Raw genomic sequence first — 24,183 nt, forward strand, 5'->3', positions numbered from 1 at the left:
GGTAAGATCTGCTCTGGTGTGCAGCAGGGCATTCTCACTACTCATGTTCAAGGAAGGGAAGGGCTGCCGAGCTGTTCTGGGAAGGGAGCAGCCTCCGGAGGGGGACAAATAAAAGAGCTTGGTTTGCTCAGCCACCACAGTGCCGACTGAGAGGGGGATGCAGCTGGGAAGTGCTTCATGCACTGATGAGCAGTGTGCAAAGTGCTTGGAGGTTTTCTAGTGGATGCTGCAGTTTAACTTATAATTAATTATTACTAAGTCACACGCTACGTTCTTCATTCCTTTGTTTCTCTTGCACATTGATCGTAGGAGGTTTGCTGGAGTAAAGAACAACTTAGTTCAGTGTTTGCTATTGTTGTGAGTGTGGTTTTGTTATTGCCATCATTGCTTTTGTTTTTCAACAAGATAAATTAAGCATAGTACAAAAATTATTGTGAGACAGTTGTATTTGTGACATTGCCAAGTCTGAATCATAAATTAAGGCGATTTAGGTAGACTTGGAATCAATCCTAAAATTTTGAATTCATCATAGTATTCTTGGAAATCCAATCTTGTGTTTTTGGTTTTACCTCCTAAGTGTGTCCCAAATTTACACATCAAATAAAAAAAAATCCACAAACAAAAATATTTATCTTTTTAGAGTTTGCTTTCTTACTAGAAGATCTTCTCCCTGAAGAAGAGTTATATTTTGGTGAGGGAACAGAAATGGTCTGAAGTTGTTTGTAGAATAACGAGTATGTGATGTTTAATAGTATGTATGCACAAACCACAAGTTTTATGTCATTTGAACACTGTATGCAAGAAACTAGTACAAATTTTCATTGACAAACTCAAATAGAAGCATTCTGAAGTTTATTTTACCACTATTTCAAGCCCCTCTCCCCTGTAAGTGCATATCTCTGTCCCCTCTCAGCAGTATGTGATGAAATCAGATGAGAAAAAGTGAAAACATATAAAACCTATGTTTTATACTCTGGTTAATCCAAATCTTTTTATAAGTTGAATAGCATCAATATTTCTTTTGTACAGATTGGTTAGCGAGGCATCGATCGACTGGCTTGCTTGAGGCCATGTGACAAATCAATGCTAGATTTAGGAATCGATTTTGAAATCTGAGATTTGGGTTAGTTCCATGGGGTTATGTCTCATTTCCATCACCACCATGAAAGGCAATATGAATATTGTTTCACAACTAAATTTTCTACACTAACAGAAACTTTTATCATGCTCTGTTTGACAACAAAGCTTCATTAGGAATGAGTTTCTTTTCAGTATGTTTTTGAATATATTTTCATGACCTCTTAAATTATAGATATGTCTGAAGAAGGCAACATTAATCTTTGGTGTTTCAATTCTTATAAGGCCTTTGATTTAAAACCAGATGGCATCTGCATTAATAACAAAACTTATTCAAATCCAACCTGACAAATATTAAACAGATCAGAAGCTGACTGGAAACGGTGGTGAAAACATAATGATAAATAAGAAATCAATGTGACTGAACAGTCATATTTCTGTGCTTTTTCTGCATAGGGAATACAGTTGGTTCTGTAGTATTCAGGTGGTTTTTGGAGATTTGTTTTTAGAAACACCCTAGGAAACCAAATCGTTACCAGTGAAGTTTGCAGATGCCACAAAAACTGTGATACATGAAGTAATGACGAGCACAGACGTGAATGTTCCAGTGCAGCGAAACATGGGGACAGACATGGAAGAACTAATGGATCCACACTTCAGTAGGAAGATGACAAATTGCAGATGGCACAGAGAAGAGCCACGGACTAATTAAAGGATTAGAAAAACATGCTTTCTGCAGAAAGACTTAGGAGCTCAATTTATTTAGCTTATCAAAGAGAAGGTTAATGGGTGATATGATCACAGTCTCTAAGTATCTACAAAAGAAATAAAAATTTGATAATAGAAGGCTCTTCAGAGCAGGAAAAAAAGATTTAACAAGAACTAATAGATGCTAGTTGCTGTAATGAGACAAATTCAGGCTGGAAATAAAGCACGATTTTCTTTTTTAAACAATGATGATAGTTGTTCACTGAAATGAGTTACAAAGGTGCCAGTAAGTTTTCCATTAGTAGACTTTTTAAATAAAGGTGGAATGCTTTTTTAAAGGACATGGTGTTATTCAGTCTCTGCTCCCAGACTTAAGAAAATTTAAGAACTGTATTAAGAGGTGTTCATACCAGAATACCACGGTAGCTTCTGGATGTTGAAATGATGAGAAATGTATTTCTTTTAAAGGTTAAATCTGAGTACACTAGCTGCAGTTTGGCAAGGGCTTAAGGCTTACCCAGTTCCTGAAGGTTCATCACCGAGTATTTTTGTTTTAATGGTACGACCCACGTTGATCAGCACTAGCATACTCAGTGCTGGAAGGATGAAAGGTTTTTGTAGTGGTAGTAAGTTATGCCAGCACTAAAAGTATTTTAAAGCAAGTCACTTGGAGGATGTTTTCCTGATTCCAGTGTAGTGGTCTCTAGCTGTGGGTTACTGTGTGACAGCCGGAGCCTGCTGTCCCCAGCAGGTACCTGGAAATGGCTGGGAATACCCTGTCTGCCTCCCTGATGGCTTGGCGCAGCCTGCTTCTCATTGCCTTGGGCACCTTCTTGGCATGCTTCTTGGACACAGGCTACTTACAGAAATGAGACCTCTCCAACAAGCTAACATCAGTCCCTTAGGACCACATCTGATCCTCAGTGTAAAGCACCTCTCCAATGCACTGTGTTAAACGGTGCAATATTGGAGTTTACTATAGTGGTCTTCTATCTGCTGTAGGCTTTTCCAACCTTTTCCTGCAGCCCCAAACTCACTGCTTCAGTAACCCAAGTAAGAAAGTGATATAAGTAATAAAGTAATTCTCATGCATGTTTCTGTGTCTCTGCTTTCCCATCACTTACTAATAATTTGGACTTAATTCAGAGGTGTGCAGTATAGCTTCCTTTGCTCTTGCTCTATTTTTCCCTGTTCCACACAATTCCTTCCACTTGGGCTATTTTCTAGGTTAAATGGACTTGCTTTCTCTGTACCTCTTTTTCTGCTTGAAGCTTCCTGTGAAGCTATGTGCATCTGCTGCAGATCCACACAGCTTCTGCAGTGGTAAGGGACCAGATGAATGTTTAATCAAAGAAGGTTACATACTATCCACTATGTTGGTCAAACAAGTTTGTGACATGACCGTGATTAGCAAATGGTAGATTGTACATGTACTGAGACCTTCCATAATAATAACAAAAAGAGAATACAGGGTTAATTCTAGGGAGATTTCCCAAATCATGTTAATAGGATCCTGAATCATCTTTGCACAGTAGTCCTTTATTAAACTGTCTTTCATTGCTGTTCTTTAACGTAAATGGGTTCTTCTCTGGAACCAAGTTCTGCTTAATGATGTGAAAGTAGCTTTTTGTATGTAAAACATACTTTACCCCTATAGCCTCTTACCCACAGCTCATTCTTCAGAAGGTTATTTCTTTGGTAAGATGACTGTAATTTAGTGGAAGTAATAACAGGCTGTGTGCATTTTTCTGGATTTTTAAAATTCTAATTTAAGCGATAAGCAATTTATGCAATATCTTGAGATTCCTTGACACATTGGAATTGAAAGAGGAGAAATGGAAGGAAATGACAAATCTTTTCTGTTTTCTTTTTCTGCTCTTGTTTATGATTTTTCACTCATCAAGTATTTCTCAACGTGTGGTTTTCAGGAAGCAGGGTTTGATTAATGACGTGTCAGATACAGAGGATGTCATGAAAATTTTGGCATTTATTGTTTGCAGTACTTAAATTAGCCATAATATTTCCAATATTCCTTGTTTATTATTTAGTCTAAGTTCTGTTATGGTAAGTGTCAATATATAGCAAATTTTGATCTTTAGACATCTACCGGAAGTTGACATTTATACAAAAATGATACATTCTATTTTTTTAAAAACCCAAGGCAAGAAATCTGTTTTTTTAATAGAAGATTTCACGTAATTTCATTTATTGAGGCAGCCTTTCCTTCGCACTGCTGATAATTTATTGTTTTCTTCAGGAGGTAAAAATTTAAGTGTTAGAATATTTCTTTTTATATAAATGGAGTGCTTGTTAAGTGTATCAAACTATTAAAGCACTAATGGTTTCTCTAATGTAGATGCTCATATACTGGGTGAAGGCCTTCAGAATCATTTTGCATAGGGTAATGGACAGCCACCAAAGCCTGGCTAGAATTACATTTTTGGCAACATCAGCAAGTGAAAGAGTAATTTGGTTATTAATTCCTTATTTGTTAATTCTTTACTTTGGTAATCTGAAAACCTGTATAATAGATAACAGGTTTAATTTTACCATGTCTCCAAAAAGGGAGGCACTCCTCAGTTCTAGCTTAACTGGGAATAGCTCCAATGAGAGCCCCTAAAGTAGGATGTTTCTGGTGGGGTTTTGTGCTGGATTAGTGATTTCCTATTGGTATAAATAATTTTATATTCACAGCCTCCTTTTTTTGGTGTACTTACATGACACACTTATGAACTAGTTCACTTCTGCAGAACCGCAGAGAGCTTTTCCCCTTTCGATGCATCCCACTTGAGTGTCAGTCTTGGCATTGCGCTCCGTGTAGTAGCAGCGCTACCTAACATTGAATGGCTCTGGTGTTAATGGGACCTGGACAAAAGAAGGAGGAGAAAAAGGATGCATTTAATTTAAAAGTAGCGGATTGTCTGTCTTTTACATTGTATCCTTGAATAAATTAAGAATAGCTCCCAGTGATGGTGCTTCTTGCTTGTTATTGAAGAACTTTTCCTTACCCAGGTCAAAAACGTAACCCTTGCTTTTACTAGCGCTCCCTTGTTGCACTAGTCTTGTCAGAACGCGTTGAACTGTTTGACTGTTTGCGCTACTTTCACAATACACAAAACCACACTTTCATCCAACTCCGTCCCTTGAAATGCTTGCTATTCAATCCCGCCGTTCAAGAGCTGGAGGATGCCGTTCCTGCGCTGTGCAGAGGCCTTTGGAAATCTTCCCCACGGCTTTTCAGCAAGCACTTAGCGTGGCTCATAACGCGCTGGGATGGAATCGCAGAGGAGGAGGAGAGCTGCTACGTCACCAGTTCCGTTTTCGTAGGAGATCAGGCCGTAGTCCCTCGGCGGCGGATGTACCCAGCATTAAATTCGCACCGCGTCTGCTCTCCAGCAGCGTTCCAGAGCTGGCAGGAAACGCGCCGTCCTGAGAGTTCTTTAAAAAGCACAAAAAGAAACAGCAAGTCTAGACTCCCCTTTCTCGCTGATTAAAAAAAAAATCCTGTGTGGATTTTTTAGTGATGTTTTAAATAGCCATTTAATTATGTTATCTCCACTGAGACATCTTTGTATGAGTGTAGCATGTGAGCCCTGTGTAGAGGCATATCCTGAATGTCTGGATTTGTATGTATGCCTGAGGAAATACAGACTGTGGAATATTTCCTTGAAGCTAATTAATATGACTTATAAAAACAACAAAGAAAAAGAACAAAATAACCCAAACTCTTAAATTAAGCTAGCTGTTTCTCTGATACAGACTATATTGCTAATATAATTTCTTTTGATTTGTTATACTATTTCTCTGGACAAATCACACTGAATTCAGACTGTTGTCTGTGGGAAGTTGCTGCAAGAAATTCAGCGCTACAACTTAAATTCTGTTTTTTTTCCCCCCCCCTCCCCCTCTCCTTGTCTCCTTTCCCTTTCCTCCTCAGGCAGCCAAGGGCAGTTTCCACTTACACAGAATGTCACCGTTGTTGAAGGGGGAACAGCAAATTTGACCTGCAGGGTCGATCAAAATGATAACACCTCCCTCCAGTGGTCAAATCCAGCTCAACAGACGCTGTACTTTGATGACAAGAAAGGTAAATTGTTTCCTGAACTCATGATTCTGCATCGTTTTTCTGAGAAATAATTGTTTAAAACCATTTCCACCTAATACTTCAATGTGACAATATTTGCCAGCAATAATTGCCCTTAGCTATAATTATTAAATAATCTTTGGGTTGCACGTCAATCACTGAAGAGCTTTTTTGTGTATAAAATTTCATATTTAGAGAAAAGAATAATATTTGAAATTTTTATTGCAAGTTGATTTGGAAAATGTTGCAAAATATCTTGGGAGAGTATTTGTGGGTGATGAGAGGTTGACAAGGGAAGGAGCAGTCCATAAACCTTTTAACTTGCTTTAATTATTTTTTCATATGTGTACATTTTGCTTCAAGTGCACTGGAATTTTGTTTGGTTGTTAGTGTAGTCTGTAGCTGCTATGATAAAAGTACTTACGGTGCTAAACAAAGTTACTTCTCTCTATATAAATATAAGAAAATGCCCATATCTTTAAAAAGGGGCATTGTCAGTGCAGTAGGATATATTTCTAAGACTTTTGTCTTCATCTGAAATGAAAAAGCAAATAATTACATTTTACATAATATAATGTTAACCTAAGGATTACTTTTGGGTCCATAACAAAATGAAAAATAAAATAACGAGGAATAAAATGTCCACCTTGCTTCAGTACTGCAAAAGCTTTCGTGTTGATTTCAGTGGTACAGAAGTTCAGCAGTATTTTATACTTAATTCTTACTTATTCTGGAAGGTGCTACATACTGTGGGATATAATTTAACAAGTGCAGTTGCTCCTCTGCTTAAAATTAAATAAGTGCTATCTAAATGTTTTGCTGAATGATTACAACACCTTGCAGGACTGAGTTTCAGGAAGTAAATGTTGTGTGAATCTATGCACTTCAATGGAAGTAGAGTCTAAAACCAGCCATTTCATACCTGTAGAAGCTGCAATCAAACTATGGTTTTTTGCTGTTAATGTAATAGTTGAATAGAATCTCCTTCTGGTGTGGAAGTGCTTCCTTTCTCTTTTATCTAATTTCCTGTAGCGTGTAATCATTTGACTTGTTATTTCTCTGAAACTGTAAGTACCTTTTGAATGTAGGGCTGAATGTGAGAGATTTATAAGATGCAAACTTTTATGTTTGTTGTCCAGTCCTGTACCCTTTATTCATATGGACCCCTTTATTTTATCTCTAGTGTTTAGTGATTTGGGGTGGGTAAATAATGTCTCCAAAAGCAGAGAGAACTAGTCTCTTGATAGAGGGCATAAATACTTGCAAAATCTCTATCTTTGATAAAATAAGTGACATTTTAAAGGATGTCAAGAAGCACTCAGGAGGACTGCAAATACATTAATTTTAACTATGTAACCATTTTGCTATGAACTTAATTTGCTGTATACCTTAGATAAATCCCTACTTTTAGAAGAATAATTAGCATTTGTACTACTTTTTAATATAAGGAATAGAAGCAACAGAATTTGAGTGACATGAGGCATAGTAAATACTTAAAAGCAATTTATATTCCCTACAGGAAATGTGAGGAGTTGAAGTGTGTAAACTTAAGGGACCACACTCTTTATTGAACTTTTAGCTCTCTCCTAAGTCTTTGAGGAATACTTGAGGATTAGTCTATGGAAGGATTACTGCGCATCTGTTATACAGAAAGATGTCTGATACGATCAAGAAAAAAGTTAGGTTCTTCAAGAAGAGATATTTAATCTTTTTACATTGACAAAGCTTTGTATTCTGCCTGTGACGTTTCCAGACTTGCATATACCTAGGAGAGTGAAATCTTTCTGCCATCTCTCAAATGGAATTACATTTTTTTCTGTGTGTGTATGTTCATGTCCTTAAACTGATACATTTAAGAAAGAGATTTCCTTTACAAAGTGATGCTTTTGATGCTTCCATTATTGAGCCTACAAGGAAAGAATATTTACTAGTTCTGAGAGCTTGGTGGTACTCTTAAGTATAAATTGTACAAATGCAACTGAAAAGGCTTCCTCTCCCTTTTTTTCTTCCTCACTTGTCCCAGCCAGGCATACAATTTGGCTGTGGAAAGCAGCTTTCTAGTAGATCTAGTTATTCAATTTAATTTATTGAGATCAGTGCCTCACCCGCAGTTTTTTCAAGCATGTGTCTTAGGTTTATCCAAAACTGACTTTAAGATCTTACTTCTCCTTTCAGCATCATGAAAACCACTATTTAATAGCTGTGTTTTTCAAATCCTGAAAATTCATGCGAGCCACTGAGAAGGCACCCATGGTGTAGGATTAAGTCCTCTGTAGGAAACAGAAACTTAGGGGAACTCCATTGATAGAGTTCATACCCATTAGAGCCAAATAACTCTGGATATTTCCACTTTTGAAACTAAACTAAAATCATATTCTTTTAACTTTACCACTTTTCAGTAAGTTACTTTCTATGCATACGCTCATGAGAATGATATGCATGGGAATGAGAATACATTTATGACGAAGCATTAAAAAAAACCAAGAAGACACTTCTATTGGATTGTTTTATGTTTTAATAATTGTGAAAGATTCAGGAAAAACAGTGAAGGAGCCAGAAAAGTATCAAAAGAGGGTCCTTGCAGCAGCAGCAGCAGATGAAGAAGACAGCTGTCAGTTTGCGGCAGAATTAGTGCCAAAAATAGAGCAAATTGTCCAGGCAGTGAAAAACCCTCTCCACAAGATTGTACTTGTTGAGACTCCATCATATTTGCTTCTTTCATAAGCAAGTTGGTTCTCCTTTTTTGCAAAGATGTTTTCTGACAGAAATAACATTCGGTGTATGCTAGCAGGAACAGTCATTTGGTCAGATGGGAAGGAGTGTCTGCCTCTGAGTCCTGTATTTTCTGACAAGGAGTTTACTGTTAGTCTCCGTTTTATTCAAAATGGATGACATATACTATAGAAAGCATGTTCATGTCATTTTACTTACTTTTGAGTTGTGATGCATTCATTGACATTGAAGTTAGGAATCCTAGTCTTCTTTTTTCCAATTTAGATATTCTTTTTAAGTATGGAATCAGCACTCAGTTGTCACTGAGCCAAATACAATGCAGCTTTTACTGTTAGTGTTACCCTATTCTTCTGGTTCTCCTTACATTCTTGCATGTCGTTAACTGCAGATTTTGCTCAGTTCGGGGAGGTTTTATGGTTGTAGGGATACCTCCCCTTCTCCCATGCACACACACCAATATAATACTTATGAAAGGTAAACATGTGAAAAAGGGACTTGAGACATTTTTGGCACCTGGCCTGTACAGTCTTGAAATGATACAGACAGGAAAAGAGGAGTAGAGTTTTGTTTCGAGAAGGACATTGAGTTCAGTGCATTGAGACCACAGTTCAGTGGTGATTGTGAGGTCCTCATCATCTGAAGTAGAAGTTCTATTATGCGTTGCAATTTTAAGGCTAACAGGTATTTGATTCATCATCGTAATGGAAGTGAGAGAAAGGAAATCCCAAGAGGCTTTCCTTATGTTCTACCCTGGCTGCATTCCCAAAATATTTGTTCTGTAGGAAAAGTGATATTTTGCTAGGGCAACTATTACTAAACACTTTTTTTGTAATTCTGGTTTGCTTGCTGTTATTAGTTGATAAGTTGTACTGAAAATTGGCTTAGCAAAAAACTCAAACGTGAGCTATTTTCCTTGGATAGACGTGACACTGGAGTAAAAGAAAATGAATTGGCGTATAAGAAAATGAGTATCCAATAGCAGAGACAACAGCACAGACTCCTTAAGTGTCACAAATCTTGTCTTCATTAGGATTTTAACATGTTCGTCCTGGCAAAAGTTGAGTGTGAAAATCCTGAAAGACCATACACATATGCATCATGCCTACCTTAGAATCATAGAATCAGTAAGGTTGGAAGGGACCTCTGGAGATCATCTAGTCCAACCCCCCTGCTCAGCAGGGAAAGTAGATTATAGATTTATTTTAATAGCTAAGCAAGGTAAAACATTAGCTTCCCTCCATGTCTTATTTTGATACTCTAAAATGTATTAGAGCTGGAATGAACTTTGTCATCATTATTATTTTAACACATGCTAGCTAAAACGTGAAAATAAATACCGTTGTTCTTGTGGATGTGGTCTTACTGATAAGCAGTCATGTTCAGTATAATGTCTCTTTGTTGTCCTGTGTACTTCATCTTTTCTTCTTCCTTTAACCTGTATCTTCAAGGACATTGTGTATCCATTTAATTTTTAACTGTTAAGCTATTTCATTTGAAGCATAAAATCTTTACCTGTCAGTAAATTTAAAGAGCAAGTTGACTCACAAAATTGGATAAATAGTCTTAATCTTTAATTGGCTAAAGAAATCTTAACAGACCCCCCTCAGGTAGCTTTTGCCCTCTTTACCCCCTTCCTGGCCTCTCCCAGAGACAGAATTTTAAAGATTATACCTTCCTGGAAAATATGAATTCACAACTCACCCTGAGCAAGTTCAAGTTCTTTGGAAACAGATGCAAATTGCCTGCTGCACATGAGAGTTTTTCCCTACACAATTTTCAATTAAAATGAATAATTACCATAGAAACCCCGGTATCACTTTATGCACCCAAGTACCTATAATTATACAGCTGCCTTTGGAAGAAGCACAACGTGCAACAATGCAGAACTGGCAAATACAATTTTAAATTAATATAGGTTATTCTATTTTACCTCCACTGGTGGTACTTCTTAAGGATGTGAAACAGGCAATGAACAGTGAGGCATAAATATAAATTCAGATGTATATCAGAAATGTTGTACTGTGGAAACACAGAGATGGTGGATGAAGAGAAAACTTAAAAGAACCTTCATTCAGTTTGCTATGGCAGCGTTTTTTCCCTATTCCCTTTTGGTAGGGAATATAGATACAGATAGAGCAGCCCATTGAGTTATAAAGCGAAGATGTTACTCTTATGTACTGTACAACTGAACGATGACTGTTGACGCAGAAGTAGTTTGATCTCATCAGTATGAAAATGTGCAATCAGACTACAAAAAAAAAAAAGAGAAAAAAAAGAAGAGAGATGGTATCCGATATATCAGTTTTTCTCAGTCAGGCAAATGAAACTGTGGAAAATACCTGCTCTTTACCTTAACAGGGAGTTGGCGAGTCTGTTGATAATAAAATATGTTGTGTGTTGACATTGATCACAGTAAGTTTGCCACAAACCAACAGACCAAATTTTTGATGAGACACATGCCTGATGCTAATCATCAAGTTGTAGCACTTTCATGTCATATTAAGAGTAGCAAGCACATATTCCAACCTCAGGATTATTCAGCCTTCAGCAGCAAAATGTTTCTTTAGCTGACCTTTGATTATGTTACTTGCAACGGTACTTGGCATTTATCTAGCTCCCTATCACCTTGAAAGCTTTCAGAGATACTGCCGTACTAGGCATGGGTTATGAGGGGGCACCACACTTGCGAAGCTGCCAGGAGCTTCCCAGCTAGCAGAGTGTCTCAGGTGAACTTGCAGAAGCGTGTTTGTGTTTCGCAGCTGCTCTTGTTCCCGCTCAGGGATGGCAGCGTAACATTAGTACTTATGTGCGTGTTTAGAGATAGGTCTATGTCTCTGATCAAAACATCGTCCCTTTTGGCATATCTAGCCCCAGTAGCAGCTCCATGAAAACAACTCCTAACCTTTTTCTTTCTCAATGTGAAGACACTCGTAGGGAGACTCTGACACGTGCAGTGCCCAAGGTACAGGATTTTGGCAACAGGCCATGTATATCCATTCAGAAGGAGTCATTATTTAATGCAGATGACTTACAATTCTCACTATAACACTATCAAAACTAAATTCTGTGATAGAATTCTCCTAGAGATGACTACTGTTTTGTGGTGTTAAAATCCTGTCTCTCTCAATGTTGTAGATGCTTCTCCTTCTTATTTTTATTTACCCGTTTTCCTGTTTTGTGGAAGCCACACTCAGGAACACTTGAGTTCAAGTGTAACCCCAACCTACACCATGCTGTAGTGGTGTAGAGGTGGTTCAGCCTCAGATTCTAATTTATATTAACAGAAGCATTTGCAAGTGGGAAAAGTGATTTTAGAACAATTCTGAGGGAAAATGCTGAACAGTTTTCTGTATGCTGTTTAGCAGTCCTATCAAGCAGTTGAATTTAAGATGCAGGTACATCTAAACAGTCTTCAGACAGAAGGAGGTAGCTTAGTCAAAACAAAAGTCAGAGACAGAAGCAAAGGTAATAATGTGTCTTTTTGCAATAGAGAGGGCAATAGGAAATACGTGCTTTCAATTATATAATGCAGACAGGGAAGGGCTGTTATTGGGAGAACTGAGAGTAAGCATCTGAGTAATGTGAAATCAAGTAGCAATGATGGATGGACTTAGGTCTCTGTCTTTGCATGCTCTGTTTCCTATTGCATAGTTGATTGGAGATGGTAGCAGACAGTAGATGATGAGCAAGCCTCAGTCCATCCTAGGGTACACGTACAAATTAGAGATTCACTGAGTTTAGTAGAGTTTAATAGACCCATTCAATAACATAATATCACGTAGTAGACCTATGACATATCTTGTAAAGCAATGAGGAAAATGCAAGAAATCTATACAGAGAAAATTTGAATTATAGTTGGAAAATTGGGGGGAGAAAGAGTGCAGAGGGATAGGATTTTTTCTTTTTCTTTTCCTGAACTGAATAGCCTTAACTTATTAATGCCTTATATAACACTTGACAGATTTCTAGCATTTAAAGAAAATTTTAGAAGATAATAATCAAGTTTAGAGGATAAATACCTTTCCACAAAAAGCTTTTCCTGAAGAATTTTAGACTAGTTCTTCTTATATCTGCAGTTTACTTTAATTTTTCATGTAGATCATAATACAGGGCTACTATTGGTAACTGTCTGGCTCTTGTCTTTCACTGAGGCCCATGGTTTGATGGGTATTGATAGACAACCTAGGCTGAGTATTTCAGCTGCCGTGTGTATTCTTTCTTGCTGTGGTTCTGAGCTGTAGGTGGGAAACCAGATAAAACAATTTTGGATAATGGTTTCTTAGTACTCTGAGGGAAAGAAGAAAAGGCTCTCTAGAGCTTTTAAGATCAAAAAATGTCTCGCTAGATCCTCAAAAAGCAAAGTATCAAAAACAATTTGCCACTTTTGAAAGCCAGAATACTTGTATTTGTGTATCTTTAGAAAGAAAACATGATGAAAGGGTACCAGAGTCTGTTAAAATATCTCGGCAAGTTATTTTCTAAGTGAATATGAAAATTATATTTTTAAAATGTGTAACAATACATTAGAATAATACTTCATTGTAATAAATTAGTAGAACTGCTATTTTTTCACTTCTTAGCAATATTAAGGGGGTAAATGAGCATACGGTAAAGATGGTTAGAAAGTGTAGGAGTTTGCATTATTTTGTGCTGAAGTGTTGGTATATGCGGAAATTAAGTTTGCCAGTACACAGGCTAAATGGAAAATGAAACTGATACATTGGAATACGATGAAGTGAAGCAGTGGTTAGGATGACACCCAAGATTATTTTCTTATGAAATTTCATGATATCAAGCTGCTGGCTTTTTTTGTTCTATATGCCAAAGAATCTTCCAAGGAGCAAGAAATCATTTTTCTGGTGGTGGGAGGAGGAATAGGTAAAGGTCTTATAGCTGACCCCTCTACAGTAGTTACTTACATGTATGATATCAAAAATTTCCTAGGGTTTCAGGAAAAATAGATCTATTGTATTAAATTCTGAACCTGTTTTCTTCTTTGAAGCAATTTAGAGCAAATGATAGTAAGGAACAATTTGAGGGCAGAGAAGGGCAAGTGAGTCAACCTATTGGTTGACTGTGATAGGCAATAGATAGTGCTCAACATGTCAGTGCTTCAGTGGGATCATAAAAAACCTGCAGGATGACACAAAAAGACATTTTGTTTTTAATCAGCAACACAGTGAAGAGTGTTCCTTAGGGAAAGTGAAGGAGTTTTTGTTTTTTATTTTTATTTATTTGGAAAACTAGCTGATAGGAAAGAGTATTGCTATATTGCAACATACTCAGTCCTATACAGTCATAGAGATGAGAGAATTACCATATGGACCAGAATCTGGATGTTTTGTGGTGTATGTGATTGTTAAATCCAATAAAATACTTACTATGGAGGGAGATAGAAAAAGAAAAGAACAGACTTTGCAAAGAGTAGCTGATACTTGCAGGGCTAGTGAAAATGATGCTTCTCAAGTGAAAACATTAGCAGCAGTGAAAAAACAGAAGTGAAGGTATTTTTAAAAAGGCATATCATTTTATAAAGAAATGGGCAGTAATATAGGATAAAAGCATTTAAAATGCGTCAGTAAGAGGGAAAGACAATCACAGCCCAATTAGATGCCCAGCACAGAAAAATGTTATATATTGCATACAAAAATAAGAAAAAATCCAAAACACAAGTACATTCATGACTGTCCGTCTGGATGACAAAAGTCTAAGGTGGATAAAGGAAAAGAACCGAAATACATGGTAATGCCTGGGTGGCACAGTGCAGTGCCATAAGGAGACATCTGGGCTAGTGTTTAAGAAGCCAGCTAAGATGTTGCTGGCAGGTCTTTTCCTACTTCCACAAAGTTCCTCTACACAGTTGAGGTCAGCTGAGAAGAGTATTTTAGCTGGGAAGAGCATTGCACTGAAGTACTTCTGTGGCTTCTGGCACTCATAGTAACTACCTTGGATATCTCTATCATGTATTGCACTGTGGTCTACAGACACGCGTGCTGGTTTGCAATAGCTTAACACATTGAAAATACAAGGTTTTGCAACACACTGGCTAGCAATACCAGAAATAGTCAATCAAAAGCTGACTTTGAAAAAGAAAGTGAAATCGAATGTAGTGTAATCACAGCAGCCATAGCTTAACATCAGGTTTGTGCCATTCCAGCTGCTTATAAAAGGGTTAACCTGAAGATTAACTATCAGTCAGAATTAATTGCATGGCCTTCCAGCTGCTGGAGGAATAAAATGCTGCAGTTCAAGGGGAAACAGAGTCCAGAAGAGTGATTCCAAGGAAAGCCTCCTTTGGCAACATGCGTTTAGCAAATGACCGAGCGGGCTGGAAAAACAGGAGAGGATATGAATGAAGGACTGCTGTGTAGGAAAATAGCAAAGGAATAACAAAAGCAGCTTTTATAAAGGATTGCCAGTCTGAGTGAACTGGATTCCAAACCAATCCCAGAAGCAGGTCTTACAGAGTAACAATCCCTATGGGCTTGAACCTTGGGAGCTCTGGGATTACAGCTTCTCTGGGCAGAGGAGGGCCTCTTGGCTGGCTAGCTCTGGGCATTTCCTCGCTGCTCGGTGCCCAGGCCACCTGGGCAAGATGGCGTGTTTATTAGCTCAGGTAGCTAAACTGTTCCTCGATTAAAGGCTAGCTGGCATACGACCAGTGTGAGTGTGACTGCACCATGTTTTCCTTCAATTTTCTTTTCATATTTAGTAATAACGAAGGCGGCTTGGGTCTTTTTTCACGTGTAGCATGGATTTACTTTTATTTAACCTAAATGAGGAGAAGTTATTACTAGAGGCTCACTTCTAGCCACTCTATGTGTACCACAGGAAGTCTTAATTTTGAAAGCCTGGACAAAATGTATAGAGATTAAAATAAAGTTGAGAATTAGATTTCCTTTTAAAAGTTTCCATAAAATAAGCCCATGTTAGCAGGTACCGTGTACTATAAAGGAATGAAATGGGAGACCTTAATTTTGCTTAGGGTGAAAATCTGTGTAGAGACGGATGATTAAAGGTACATATAATCTGGTCACTGAAGCAAATCTGTGAAAGACACTCACTGAATCTGAATTGAGATTATTAAATACTTGGCATACGTTACAATCAGACTTTGTCATGTGAATATAGATCCCGTTATGTCACCCAAAATAGAAAGCCTTCTGTAAATTTCAGCTGGCAGTGGAAAACAAATTAAAGCTGAATTTTACCAGATAGTAAAATCAGTGTTATCAAGTCAATTCAAATGCTAAATGATTGGTTTATAGGAGGAGCACAACATTAAGGTCAGGCAAGCTAAATATTTGAATATATCCACAGATTTATCTACGGGCAACGAATAAAGGCATTCATTGTGTCCTAACCTAAAAATATAATGATTTTCAATTTCTGAGGTTGAAGTCAAGGATCTCCTAAGTCTAGCTTATTATAAGAAGTGCTAAGTAACATCTCTCTACTCTCTTTCTGGTGGAAACATTTAAGGAACTTCTCTTCATGATTGTTTCAGCACTGAAAGTGTAACAAATCATCATGTCCCGGATCTTTAAGGATCTGTGTGCAGAAAAGTAATTGCTGATGAGCTGTTGATATGGGGTGAAAATCCTCAATAACTCTGTGAGAGACTGTGATGTTCTGCTGTGAGCCACAGAAAATAACTTTAAATTGAACAGAAATGAGAACTGAATCAACCTGAATGAGATTACTTACAAAGGTACGTACTCAGAGTACTCAGAGTAAAAAGAGCTTGAGGAAACGCAAAAACCAAGAGGCAATTTTGTGTAAATCAAGAGAAAAACCCAACAAACCAATAATGAACAAGGAGTTCAAGGCATGTTAACAGATATTAAAAAAAAAGAATTTAATAACTAATCTATAATAAGTGACTGATAATTATATTATAACTATTATTTGTCACATAGTAATAATGTGCTGCTTTCAGAGTGCTGCTTAAAGAATATAAAATAGTAATACTAAGGTGACTGGGGAAAAAAGCTTTCAAATTTTAAAATAAAAACAAGATAGGAATTAAGTGTATAGAGTCTAACAAAAGTATTTTCTGAAAAGAAAAGATAGAAGTGAATTTCCATCATGGGATCTGAGAATCAGGAAAGGATTTTTTTTACATATAGGAGCTCTATTCAGGCTGCATCCCAAATGCTTTTAGGGTCTGTGAGATATGGGCATACTGGAGAGCACCAATTACCTTTTCCTTACTTGAATCTCAGTTTAACTATTGAAGCAAAGGCTTGTTGATAGTCTGATCAAACTTTTTAAATGTAACTTGCCAAAAGCTATCATTATTTTAGTTCTGTCTATAGCTTTATTATCGAGCAGCAGTCTAAGAAAGTACCATATAACTTCACTGAGAGCTCAGGTACATACTAAATGCAAACAAAATCATCTTCAGTAGAATTTCCGGTTCTCTAAAATAGCATTTAAAGGAAAAGCTATAATGTCATTTTCCTAGATTGTTTTTCTCAAATAGACTGATGGTGGTTCAGTTTCCATTAGTAAAATAAAATGTTTATAAAGTGTGCATCACAAGATATAGTCTTAGGACATCTATATTTCTGTGTTTTACTTTTGACTATTTTCCCTTCTAATATTTTTTCAGATTTTTTGGTCTATTTTGAAACCTAAAAATAAAGTGCTTGTCATCTATATTCTTTCCATCTTGAAAGAAATTATTATATCTCTCAGTGCAAATCGCAGCATTTCTATCCTAATACTGTGGTTGTACAGCTTACTAACAGAAAGAAAAAAAAAGCCAGTCTAAATTGAACCATGATAAATGAATATATTAAACCTGATTGGACTTACATGAAACTGTATGCAATATGGGTAAGTATTACCTAGAAATAATACTTGAAAGCACTTGAAATCTGCCTTATTCAAATGAAGGAAAACTCCAATCAGTTAGAAGGCAATTCACAACACATGACTCTGGGGATAGGATAGTATCTTTAAATCCTTTTACCTCGGTAATGGATGCAGCAAGTAACATCAGCCACTAGGAACAGTAGAAAAACAGTGTGCACCACTGTCGCATTGTTTGTACCAGAATCAAACAGTTTTGGTTTTGCCTGCTGTTTGAGTAACTGAGTGGTAAGCAATCTTAGCAAATTTTACTCTATTAAAAATACATGTGAATAATTCAATCCCTTAATAGCAAAAGGTTGCTAAAGGGAAGCACAGAACAGTCACATTCCATTTCTTTTAACAGCATGGTAGGAAGTTTTTGTATACAAGTAATATAGTGATCATCTGAAAATGAAGGACAGGGTTTGAGAACTAAAGAATTGCCTCTGTTGAGCTGAACCATGGGGAATTTCTGGAAGATTTACAATTGTATTGGCTCATTGCTTAATCAGATGGCAGAAAGATGTTCTCAGTATGTATTCCTTTCTCTAATGAAAGAGGTGATTAACCCACACCAAACTCTGTAAGCATTTTTTTCTCCAAGTACCTAACAAAATTTTGTTTAATCCCTGATTTTCATACTCTACAGATGTACCATATGTTCTGCAGACATATTTGATAAAGGACTTTTCTGATTATTTTTAATTTTTGAAGAATAAATGTTTATCATATTCATACCCTTGTGAGAAAACCGGATGAGAGCTGAAGACAGTGTAAAGACACTGAGAGCTGGGCTCTTGGCAAGTCCAGTAGCAACATTTTAAATGTTGTCATCTTTAATTGTCTGTCCTGCCCTGCTGCCAGATGTTAGTTAAAGGTATTGTAGAATCGGCAGCAGGAGGGAGTTTGCGATTTCCCTGTACGGAAATACTTGCTATTGGTAACCATTCCTTTCTTCTGCTTCTGTTATGGGAGTGGTACCTAAGCCCTGGGAATTAACCATGAGATTGTTTCTTAAGCCACCATTGCTAATTTGTTCAAAGCCTTGATGTCGCAGCTCTTCTTTACAATCCTCCAGTCCACCTGGGGAACTCTGCTGGCAATTTTGATCCATGAAAGAAAAAGAAATGTCGATTTAGAAAATCAGGCTCGTATGTGCAAGAGTTGGAGCTTTCTCAGCAACCGTCTCACAGATGTGGAGTTTTCTCCCTGTGAAAATAAGCCAGGCTTGTGAATAGGTATTTTTTGTGAATGGGTAAGTTTCCTCTTAATAGCATAAAAATAGCCTATCATTTTCTTTCATGCAGTACATAGTGCTTTGATGCTGCCTAGTCAGTTCATTACATTTGTGTTGCTGTCTTCCTGCAGCCAAGTGTTTTGAACTAGGAGGAGGTGGGAAGGAGGGACTAGCTCCTTCTTTCTGTTTATCTGCAATATGCAGTTTCGTACTGAAATTGGTCTTGCACTCAACTGGAAGGATTGAGCTGAAGCAAGCAGGGCTTTGAAGTCATTCAACCTGCCGTTCCTCTGCCTCCAAGGCTGAGCGGTCCAGGGGGCTGCATCAATCTCTATGCAACAATTCTATAGTAAAGTATTTGAGAAACTTCAGGGGTTCCAGTGCCTCATAGCTACCAGGAATTCTTATGTGATTTGTAAATCAATTTGATGATCACCAGTCATAAAAATAGGAAATTAGTTTTATTTTATAAACATCTATCAAGGTTTCAAGCTCCAGGTGGGTGATGCATACTTGATCTTTCACCATGTGGAGGAAAAGCATCTGTGTACAGCTATGAAAAGGTAAAGTCTGCCACAGTGAAGTCCAGAAAGTATTTGAAAAAAAACTACCAGACATCTGTACCTCACCTTCAATCACAGACATCCTTAATCATGAAGGTGTTTTGCCTTTGTCTGCCTTTCAAATGTAGCTCCACATTCATGATCAGCAAGCCTCTTTACTCAAGTCATTGGGCACCTATAAGAAAACTTTCTTTTTTTTTTTTTTTTTTTTTTTTTTTTTTAATGCTAGCCAGCCTCAGAACTTAACCTCAGAAAGATCTGGACTTGCCATTTTGAAGGAACTATCATCATTTTGAAATTCTTTCTTTCAAAATGCAACATCACATGTTGAAAATCTTTTTTGAAAAATAAATTACAGGAGAAAATAGCCTAGGATCAATAAAAACATTTTGTTTCATTTAAAAAAATGGTTATCTCAATTCTGATTTTTGTATATGGAATTGAAAGTTGTTTTGACATGAAATTGCACCATTTCAGTCTTATCAGAGTGATTCATTTTGCTTTTAAAACAAGAAGTAGAAAATGACACATTACTATGCCAATTAATTGCTTTAATTTTCATTGAATAATCTGTTTTTGTTTTACTATTTCCATTCTGAACACAGCAGCCCATCTGCACAGGGCTTACTTAAAAAAAAAAACAGAGCTATTTTCATCTGTGTTCACTGGCTTCACATTGAAGACAGAATGATATTTAGGTTTTGGTTTCATCTGCAAAGCCCTTCCCTTACCTGGGAAGTAGTACACACACCGTTGGAGCAGTGGAAATACCAGCTTCAAGAATCCAGTTCATATGTGCAAGAGCCAGAGTTTTATCTGCAGTTGGCCTATAGATGCGAACTGCAGTCCCTGAGGAACCAGGAGAGAGGCACGAATGTCAGCACCCCCGAGCAAAATGCTGTCAGGCCAATCCACTTCTTGGAACAGCTCTTCCCATAATGGTGCCGCACAACAAATCCCCAACCCTAACCCAGCAGGACCGTGCTATCAAAGCAACATCCAGTTCTTGCAGAGGGCAGATCAAGCTGTTGTGCTTGAAAGCTGAGCTTGGTTCCCTGCGCTGTCACAGATTCCTCCTAGGCTAAGACACATTTGTGAACATGTATCTGTACCTAATGGATAGATGCCACCACTAATGCTATTGCCACATAGCATTATTTAGTGTTGTACAAAGGTCTGAAAGCAGTGTGGCCAGATCATCACAATTCCTTTTGTAATGTGTAATTTTTCTGATGGGGCTCATTTTTAGTTGAAGCTGAAGCAGAAAATGGCTGCTGCTTCTTCACTGGGGCAGCTTAAAGCTGTATCTGTTTATTTCCACAACAAAAGCAGCACCAATGGGGAAAAAGAAAGCTTAAAAGTCCTCAAACTATTTCTCTCCTCACTCATTAAAAATTAGTACCTTGGTCACATGTGTGTGCTAAAACAGGAGAAAAGAAAAATAAGATGCTTTTTCATTTTAATGCTGTTTGCACTTTCCCTGCTTTTTTGCTGACTTCCTCTACTCCTAACCTCTGAGGAAATTAAAAATGCGATATAAACCATGTTGTGGTTTTGTGTAAAATACTTCACTTTTAAAATGTTATGCTTTCAGAATTCAGATTGCATTGAGGATTGAGGTTACCAAGGAGGTGCATACTTCCACTCATTTACAGATTAAAGTGTGGGGAGAAGCAGAAAGACATTTTACCTAGTCCTGCAGACTCTCCTTGCTTCGTTGCTCACATTATTCTCCATCTGCCTGTGTTCCAGTTAAGGTGATGTGAGAAGAATTCATTCCAAACATGCCTTCCTTTCTCCTCCGTCTCTGCCTCTCAAGCAGGAGTTCATTGCCACAAAATGATGCAAGGCCACATCAGCACACAGTGCTGAGGCTCCCAATGACGGTCATAAACTCTTCTTTTCTTTCGTGTTATATTTGAACCACTGCTTTTGAGAGCCTATATACGAATTCAGAAAAGCAAATGCAGCTCAGGTCAGCTTGCGCTATTTCCCAGATTTTTAAGCCTGGATGAGTTTAGACTCATCCTCCAGATCGATATGTCCTGAAGTGTATATCGTTTCTTTTTCAAAAATGAGGGGATTTACTGTCTAAAAAATGTCAGACTTACTGCTGGAGAATTTGAGAGGCAGTTCTGTGTTTAACAAAATGTGCTGGCAGTGATGTTGTCAGTTTGTAATGAAGTAAGTTAAGGAGGCTATATAAGATCTATCAATGTATTGCAGCTTATTTTTCACGATGGTCAATAGTAAACCTATTCTGTTGAAAAATTCGACACCTAGTAATATAGACTATCTCTTTCAGATTGTGACAATCTTCCTCTCTTCTAAGACAACTATATAGCCTACATCCGTATTTGTGTTCTAAAACACAGAAGAGAACAAAAAGGAAAGAGCAAATGTCAATGATACAAAAATGTGCTTATTCATTTTATGTGGTGGGTCCTAAATATATCAAATTTGTAGGTATTTGGAGTAGAAAAGACTGATCCAAATTTATTCTTCTAATGTGAAAAAGGAAGGTGGAATTCAGTTCTTTTCCATTCTGAGAGGTAGAGACTGACCAAGCAGTCAGCATGTGCGAATGAGGCAGCCAGTTAGCTCAAGCAGAGCTCCAAACCAGGAGATAAGTGCTGTTGTTTCTTACCCAGCAGGGAAGGATAGAGAAGGAAGCTGAAAGTACTCTGGAAAAAGGTGCAAATTGGTTACTGTAATATAAACAGTATGGTATAGCTTTTGGGGAGTTCAGGTTTCATTAGCTCTTTGCTGAACAGCTTGGTAAAAAATAATAGCTAGCACTTTAAAAAGTTTCTATATTCAAGGACTAAAATTATATAGGTTGAGCTATATCTATATCAGATCTGTTCAATAACGTTACACTTGCTTAAGTAAGGCGTTAAGTTGGCCATGTGAGTCTAGCTTTAATCAAGTCCTGCACCTGGCTGCAGAAGTCTGAACTACGCGAGGAAGGAAACGCTGTCTTGATTGGAGCCCAGCTAGAGCCTCATTGACCTGCTATTGAGGTGAACACAAGCAAAAGCTTGCTACAAGCCAGTGGTTATTCCCAAATTAAAGAAGAGTTTAAAATCTTGACTCATTATAAAAAAAGAAAAAAAGGCCAATATTTTTTTTGGCAGGTCTAAGCAATTTCTGATCAGATTAAGATTAATGCTGGAGTAAATATGCATATTTATGAAGTAAATGTCTCTACAAGCAGAATGGGTGTTGTGACCATGTAAGGACAAGCATTTTCATGCAAAAGAAGTAACACTGAAAGATTGTGTGCAAGCAATGAGCATCTTTCCTACTGCTAAATATTCCTTGGGAGTAAAGGAGAAAGTCAACATCATTAAACTGCCCAACATGGTATTTTCACATAGAAATCTTCCCTAAACATATCAGTAAAATCAGATTGCAGCTTTTTGAAATTGAATGATGGACTTCCTCATTTTTGACATATGTGCACCAGAGAGATGATTTTTTTTTTTTTTTTAATTAGAATAGGAAGTAGAACTTAAAAGCACTAATACAAATTATGGAAATTTTTACTTTTCAACTGAGGAGATTACAGGATTAAAAGAACAAGTCTGGCCGTCAGTTTGTTGGGATTGATGCTGCCTTTGGCTGTGGTCTTTTTTTTTAAGGTTGGCTTTCATTTGTTCAGTAGGTGGATGGAAGTCTTGTGATGGTAATTTATTAGGATGTTGATGATGTTGGAGATTTCCTGGGAAGAATTCTTCAAGTTGGTTTTGTACCATGATTCCAGAGGACAGGTGATGGCAGTTTAGGCTTTTAAATGAGATTCACCTAATTGGGGCACTGTGATCCTTGATACAGGAGTTACAAAGATGCTCAGACCAATTCTGACAGGGAAATTTGACTCTTTGACAAAGATCGTGTTTCCTCCTAATTTCATTTGGCTGTGGCTTTCCTTCTCAGCCTGAGCTGTTGGAGACTGGAGCTCAGGGCTGTAAGAAGATTATCAATTTCTCTAAACTTTTTAAATACTTTAGAATATTTTGATGATGGGCGTTTAGCTGTTAATTTTCATTATACCCTTTGTGAATATCTATTTTTAAATGTTTTTGTAAAACCAAGACCATGATATCTGAGTTTATTGCAGAAAAAAAGAAGTATAGCTACATAGTGAAAATACAAGTGCGTTATACTCTGTACAAACAGACCCACTTCACTGTTTAGCACCAAGTGTTCCTGTAAGAAAAGAATTTCTGGCAGTTGGCCATACTTTAAATGATGCTTGACATCTGGAATTGGGTTTTGCATCATAATCCTAAAACAAGTACAATCATAGATGTTAATTACTTGCCCTGGGCTCTGAGGCAGTCAGTTTTAAAGGCAAGATGAAAACACCAGGAGTTTCTGGCTTGTAAGTGCCCTGTTAGACAAGGTATTCTCCTAAATGTCAAATACCAGTTTATAGAATTAGCTGATATAACAATAATAGTGCATTGTTTTTGATTCATGAGTCATACATGTTTATACACAAGACTTAGGAATTACTTATAAAGTTTCTTTATTAAGACCCTCTTTTTTCACAGGCAGTTTAACACAGCATGTCAGTCCTTTTGTCTTTTGAGGTAATGACTTGAATCTTATTCTGTAAGTGTCACCCGGAGAATAATTATCTTTGCGTTACTATTCAAAAACAGAGTTTGGTTGATTTCTTTTAACTTGACAGCCATGTTTCTTTGGTTCAATAAATGTTATCAGGCATTCTTTGGCTGCTCCTATTGCATCAACTTTAATTAGTTTTTGATTGCTGTTAATTTCACAGCTTTTTTCCTTAATAAATTGCATCAAAAATGCTTTAGTTTTTTGTTGCATCAAGTTTAATTAGTTTTGTGCTTTGCTTACTCTATTTTGCTTGCTCTTTTTAAAGGAACTCCCCCACAGCTTCTTAG

General features: G+C 37.2%; 1 protein-coding gene across 2 annotated transcripts in view; it reads left to right on the forward strand.

Annotated features, from left to right (window-relative positions):
* Positions 1 to 24,183, forward strand: part of CADM2 (cell adhesion molecule 2) — a 666,801-nt gene that overhangs the window by 476,781 nt on the left and 165,837 nt on the right. For both annotated transcript variants that reach the window (XM_085323011.1, XM_085323012.1), the window contains exon 2: positions 5,723 to 5,872. In XM_085323011.1, the coding sequence (XP_085179137.1) occupies positions 5,723 to 5,872 (150 nt within the window). The remainder of the gene's footprint in view (positions 1 to 5,722; positions 5,873 to 24,183) is intronic.

The sequence above is a fragment of the Rhea americana genome, unplaced genomic scaffold, assembly GCF_003343005.1.
Source record: "Rhea americana isolate MKP2758 unplaced genomic scaffold, rheAme1 scaffold_81, whole genome shotgun sequence".
NCBI classification, from domain to species: domain Eukaryota; kingdom Metazoa; phylum Chordata; class Aves; order Rheiformes; family Rheidae; genus Rhea; species Rhea americana.